Here is a 6769-nt window from a genome sequence, read left to right as displayed (position 1 = left end):
AAGAACAGATGCCTTTGAATTATGGTGTTGGTGAAGAATATCGAATATATCATGGGCTGCCAGAACAATGAACAAATCTGTATTGGAAGAAATACAGCCAGAATGCTCCTTAGAAGGAAGGAAGGGGAGACTTTGTCTCATGTACTTTGGACATGTTATCAGGAAGGACCAGTCCCTGGAGAAGGACATCATGCTTGGTAAAGTAGAGGGTCAGCAAAAAAGAGGAAGACCCTCAAGGAGATGGACTTACACAGTGACTGCAACAATGGGCTCAGGCATAATGATTGTGAGGATGGTATAGAACTGGGCAGTGTTTCATTCTGTTGTACATAGGCTCACTATGAATCAGAACTGACTCAACGACACCTAAAAGCAACAAAAACAAGAAGTGGTATTTATACCAGGAACATTTAAAAGTTACCAAAAAACCAAAAACCAAACCAAGTGCCGTCGAGTCGATTCTGACTCATAGCGACCCTATAGGACAGAGTAGAGCTGCCCCATAGGGTTTCCAAGGAGAGCTTGGAGGATTTGAACTGCTGACCCTTTGGTTAGCAGCTGTAGCACTTAACCACTACACCACCAGGGTTTCCATTTAAAAGTTAGGTCAATATAATTTGTAGAATTAATTTACAAAGGAGAAAAATCATATGATTACCTAAGTATAGTTGGAAAAATTATTTGATTAAATTCAACAGCATTTTGGATAAAAACTTTCCATAACTAGAAATAGAAGGGTACATTGTCAACCTGATAAGGGACATCTATGAAAAACATACAGTTAAATAATACTTGAAGATCAAAGACTGAATGCTTTCCTTGTAAGATGAGGTACAAAGGCAAGGATGTCTGTCTTACTACTTCTCTTCAACATTGTGTTGGAGGTCTCAGCCAGTGGAATAAGAAAAGAAAAAGAAACCAAAAATCATACCTCAAAATCTATTTTTATTTTTTAGGAATTAGCACATTGAATCTAAAATTTATATGGGAATGTAAAGAGCCTAGGATAGCCCTAACCATTGCAGAAAGTACAGTGTTGGCAGACTTACAATACTTCATTTTGAGACTTTCTATAAAACTATAATTATCAAGACAATGTACTATTGACATAAGGGTAGACAAATAGATTAATGAAACGAAACAGAATTCAGGAGTACATCCACACATGAAGAGTTGATGATCTTTGACAACGTTGTCAAAGCAATTTAATTCAGAAAAGAATGGCTTTTAAACAAAACAATACTTGAACAACTGCACACCTATATGAGAAGGAACCTTGATCTGTACTAAATTGTGATCCATACAAAAATTATCATTTGTGTTGGGTCATAGCCTTGAAATTATAAGCTGTATTTATAAAATAAAGTACTAATTATAAACAAAATCGATAATTTGGACTTAAAACTAAAAATTTCTTTTTATCAAGCAATACTAGTAAGAAAATCAAAATGCAAGCTAAAAATCAGATAGAATATTTTCACTACATATATCTAGCAAATAAGTTGTATTCAGACTATATAAACAGCTACTACAAGCCATTAAAAAACAGAAAACAATGAAAATGAGCAGAAGAATTGAACAAACGTTTCACAGAAGCAGCTATATGCAGTCAGTAAACATATAAGAAGTTGCTCACTGTCATTAACCATCAGAAAAATGCAAATTAAAATCACTATGAAAAACTTTATGCTTACTAGAATGATTAAAATGAACAAATAATGCCAACATCAAGGGTTGGCCAAGATATTGGACAACCTGGGAGTAGTCATCCATCACTGGTGAGAGTACAGAGTGGTACTTTGGAAAACCATCTGGCAGAGTCCATTAAAGTCAAGCATACATCTATCCTGTGATCCAGTAATTCTACTTCTAGGTTAAAAAAATATTCATAGCAGCTTTATTCTGAGTAGACAAAAGTGGGAAACAGCCAAGATGTCCAAAAGGTAAGTGGTTTAACAAACTTTGGTATATTCATACGCTCTAATGGAATACTACTCAGAGACAGATAAAAAGGAAATGCATTTTTTTTGTTGTTTTGGAAATTTTACTGATACGCACAATGTGAATGAATCTCAAAAACATTATGTTGGGCCACAGAAGCTGGACACAGAAGAATACATTCCGTATCATTTCATTATATGAACTTCTAGAACAGCAAATTGAATCCAAGGTGATCGAAATCAAACAGCGGGGGAGCAGAACTATTGCAGGGAAAGGGGCACAGGGAAGTTTCTGAGGCTGTGAAGATATTCTGCATCTTGACTGTGGTGGTGGTTATACTGCTGTATACATGTGCCAGAGGTGATCAGTCTGTACACTTAATGTTGTTGTTGTGTGCCGTTACATCAATGACAACTTATAGAGACCCTATAGGACGAGTATAACTGTCCCATAGGGTTTCCTAGGATGTAATCTTTATAGGAGCAGATGGCTAGGACTTTCCTAGCTCCTGGTGGGTTTGAACCTTTTGGTCAGCACTGCTCTACCAGGGCCCCTCGTACACTTAATAGGTACTTAATATATGTGCATTTTATTTCATATACCTCACTAAAAAAAGTGGTTTAGGAAAAAATTAAAGCCATAGCAAATATAGTCTCAAATAGGATGGAGCCAGTTTTCCTGACTTCTTGTATAAAAAAAAAAAAAAATAGTTTGGGTTAATTATCTTGGGGGGTAGACTTTATTTGCTGATCTGTGGCCTTGGATAGTCTGGCAACCTGAGAAAATTGAGTCTATTAATCTTATGTGCACTGAGCCCTGGAGTGAAGGGAGAATCACTTCGATGACTTCAGGTTAGGTAATCTCGGAGAAGGGGGCTTTTCATACCCTTACAAAGGGGGGACAGGCAAGGTGGGCCCTGGGACCTCATTTCTCCTGAACAAGTTAGGTGTCTTTATATCCACAGTTCCTGTGCTTACCCCAATCATAGTAATTTAATTCTGCTTGGCCACTGTGTCCTTATATGTTTGTTTTCTCTAACAGTGAGTGGTCAACTTGAGAGGAGGACTTTTGGCCTCATCAAATCCATACACCTAGATTTTAGCAAAATATCTGACCCACAGTACATGCTCAGTGAATACATCAAAATTCATCTTCCAGAGAACCTTCCCAGAGTGTCGCTACACTTTGTTTCTTATTCCTTTGCACAGTTTGCCATGATTCTTCTTCATTTCTTGTTGTCTCTACGGCCCATAACTTAGCGTTCTGTCTCTGTCTGTCTTATTTTGTGTGTGAATCCTAGTCAGACTCTGAGCTCACTGAGGAAGGTATCCATGTATCCCTATAAGAGTGGGAATACCTGCCTATGGATGAGAGGTTATTTTGTCAGACCAGTAGCTATATTTTTCTCATTTTACTAAAGTCTCCTGGAAGGTGGGAGACACATCAGAACAGCAGGGTAGGATTCTCTGGGGGGCTACCATCAGGCTGGTGGCCATACTATCCCTTAGTCAGAGGTTCCTTGAGTGTTACACCCATATCTACCTCACAAGTAGGAATCACTTGGTAGGTTTTTCCCCCATCTGACTTGTGCCTTGTCTCCACTGAAGGTGGGTTTAGGTCTTCTAGTCATGCTGGGAACCACAGGTCTCTCAAACATTGTCCAAGGCTGAGGGAAGGAGAGAGTAGAGCCCCAGGGCTGGGTTGAAGACTTTATGACTGAGCAGGGGCCCATTTCAGCAGTCGGATGGCTCCCTCCCGGATCTGCTTGGTCTTCATGCCATAGATGATGGGGTTAAGCATGGGTGGCACGACGAGGTAGAGGTCAGCCAGGAGGATGTGGATGTGCCGGGGCACATGCTGGCCAAAACGTTGTGTGTAGAATGAGAATAGTCCTGGTGTGTAGAAGAGTAGGATGACACCCAGGTGGGAACCACAAGTGCCACAGGTCTTGGCCCTTGCCTCCTTGGAGGAGAGGCCTAACACAGCCCGCAGGATGAGTGTGTAGGAGACAGCGATGCAGATGGAGTCAGTGCCCACCACTAGTGTGGCAGCTGTGATGCCATAGATATTGTTTGGCTTTGTGTCCCCACAAGCCAGCTTTACCACTGCCATATGCTCACAGTAGGAGTGGGCTACCACTCGGCTACAGTAGCTCAACCGTGGCAGTAAGCAGGTGAGTGGGGTCATGAGCCCCAGGCCACGAAATACTTCAGCCGCCCCCAGCTTGCTCACAGTCTCTGGGGGCAATAATGACCCATAGTGCAAAGGCCAGCAGATGGCCAAGTAGCGGTCAAAGGACATTGCTAGCAGGATGCCAGATTCTACAGCTGAGAAGCCATGGATAAAGAACATCTGGGCAGCACAAGCCCCAAAGGCGATCTCGGCAGCATTTGCCCAAAAGAGTGCTAGGAGCTTGGGCATGGTGGAGGTGCAGAGCACCAGGTCAATGGTGGACAGCATGCATAGGAACAGGTACATGGGCTGGTGCAGGGCAGGCTCTGAGCGTACCACCAGCAGCACTGCCGTGTTGCCAAGTACTGCCAGAGCATACATGGCACAGAAGGGAAATGCAATCCAAAAGTGGGATGACTCCAGGCCAGGAATTCCCATGAGCAGGAAGGAGGCTGAGTTCAGATGGCTGTGGTTTGTGTGTTTCATGGCTAAGCCAAAGCAAGTGAACAGAGAAGACCTTACTGCCTTGCTCTGAGCCCTGGGAGGCCCTGAGAGATGAAATAATTGGGATTTATCCTCATGATTTGACTGAAACTAAAATGGCAGAAGGAAATGTTTGAGTTAGACCTCATGAAAAACATTCAGAATGAGAAGATTGTAGGACATTGGGAAATGATGCAAGGCAGGATGTGGGGTTACCATCACACAGGTTCAAAGGAGCCCTTGCCAATTCTATTTCAGTGATCTCTAGATTGGCAGGCAGCGTGTATGTGTGATGGCCGCAGAAACTTCTCCATGGAGAAGGTGAGGGGCTAGAGACCTTTGCAGCTTTTTTCTCTCTGCCTGTAAACTCTAGTATTATTTTCTCCAGGTTCATATACCTTTGTGACAATATAAGGACAAGGTAATGATCAAAGTCAGGCATGCTGGGTGTCAGGCTCCAATGTGGAGAGATCAAAACTGAGGGGAAGAAAGGGAAATCTTGGAAGAATTTTTCATGCCATTGCCAGAACCTGGATTCTGACTAGGAAGAGCCAAGTACATGTTGAGGGGCTGAGTCTCTTGCCACAATCATAAGGCTTATATTTAGTACTAGGATTCTGTGTTTGCCACAGATGCCCTATATTGATAGGTAGAAGCAGGTAGAATCGTGCATACCTGGTCAAGTAGTGAGGGGTCAGGCTGATCTGGTCATGTTATCTGATAAAAATCATTGAGAGATGATTGTGTACAAAGGTCTGTCAAAAAGGGGATGAAAGGGAATTTTAGTCACTGGGAACACAGAATTATTTCCTTTAAGCAAATACAGAGACCAAGACTGGTCAAATGACAGTACTGACCATATCTCTACCCCATCTCTTCTGTCCATTACCCACACAATCTATCTCCCTGGATCTTCCCCTCACACATGTGCTCCTTCTCATTTGTCTGTTGTCCAGTAAAAAAAACTTGCCGCCATCAAGTCGATTCTGAATTATAGTGACCCTACAGGATACAGTAGAACTGTCCCATAGGGTTTCCAAGGAGCACCTGGTGGATTTGAACTGCTAACCTTTTGGTTAGCAGCCAAGCTCTTTACCACTGTGCCACCAGTCCAGTAGGCAGTCAGTAATTGAGGATTTGAGAGAGAAGGGAAGAGTAAACAAAAAAAAGTGGAAATGGAAAGGCGACAAAGAGAAAAAGGAAAGATGAGAACAAGAATCAGAAACACATAGAAGAGGGTAGAAAAGTAAAGAGAAAGAGAGAAAGTACATTTCTTACAAGGGTTTCTAATGGGATGTGACTGGATTCTGGTTGCCAATTGAAACAGAGATTGTGGAACCAATTGGACCCTATGAAGACAGAGTATTTCTATTCCTTATCTTAAGCTTCAATACTCCTTGTAATGCCTAGCATCCGGTGCCCATACCTGGAGATCACAGGAAACTGTCTTGGGGACAGAAGCAGGAAAGGAAAGAGTAAGGACTGTAATGTGATGTCGGGAAGGAACTCCAGATCAGGATGTCTGGCTGGGTGTCTACTATAGCTATCACTGGGATATTGAAACAAATCATTTCACCACTACCTGTCTCATCATCCCCTCTGCCACATGTTTCCTCTTTTTCCTTCTGTGCTAGGCTCCTCCCTGAGTTTCTACCACCCTTCCTGGTTTCAAAGCTCCCCATAGGGGAGGTGAGCATTGTTTTTGGAGTCATGATTTTGGAAGCATGGGCTTCTAGGTGCCCTTCCTTTGGCGTAGAGAATTGAGAGCTGAATAATGCAGTCATTCCTGGGACAACCATGTCTTGTTTCCCTTCCTTTCTCTTCCTCTACCTCTGTATTTCCATAATTGAATCAGCTTTCCTCAGCTCCTGCTGCCACTCAAGAAACTTATATTCCCTCCTTGATCTGGGAGCCATAAACTCCCTTTGCCCTAGCCCCATTTGTATGGATGGGAAAACAGAAGTTGGAAGAGCACATGTTGAGCAGGATATGCCCAGGATCCAGAAAAGAAGTGAGGACTTTGAGGTTCTGACTTTCTCACCTATACCTATACAAACTCTGGAGATCAGAGAAGGAAAGACTCCCAGACTTCTACAGGTTACTCTCACAGAACAATTCTACTTCACATCCTGGCATTTGGTATAGGAAAGATCTTAGCTAAAACATATAGTAA

General features: G+C 42.4%; 1 protein-coding gene across 1 annotated transcript; it reads right to left on the bottom strand.

The window, feature by feature from the left end:
- Positions 1-3572: 3572 nt before the first annotated feature.
- On the bottom strand, positions 3573-4695 carry LOC135232013 (olfactory receptor 52P1-like). Its single transcript, XM_064289272.1, has one exon. It carries the CDS (start codon positions 4597-4599, stop codon positions 3652-3654), a length of 948 nt encoding a protein of 315 aa, XP_064145342.1. The 5' UTR covers positions 4600-4695; the 3' UTR covers positions 3573-3651.
- Between the last annotated feature and the right edge of the window lie 2074 nt (positions 4696-6769).

The sequence above is a fragment of the Loxodonta africana genome, chromosome 7 (genome assembly GCF_030014295.1).
Source record: "Loxodonta africana isolate mLoxAfr1 chromosome 7, mLoxAfr1.hap2, whole genome shotgun sequence".
Classification (NCBI taxonomy): Eukaryota; Metazoa; Chordata; class Mammalia; order Proboscidea; family Elephantidae; genus Loxodonta; species Loxodonta africana.
This window is presented reverse-complemented; position numbering and strand designations above follow the sequence as displayed.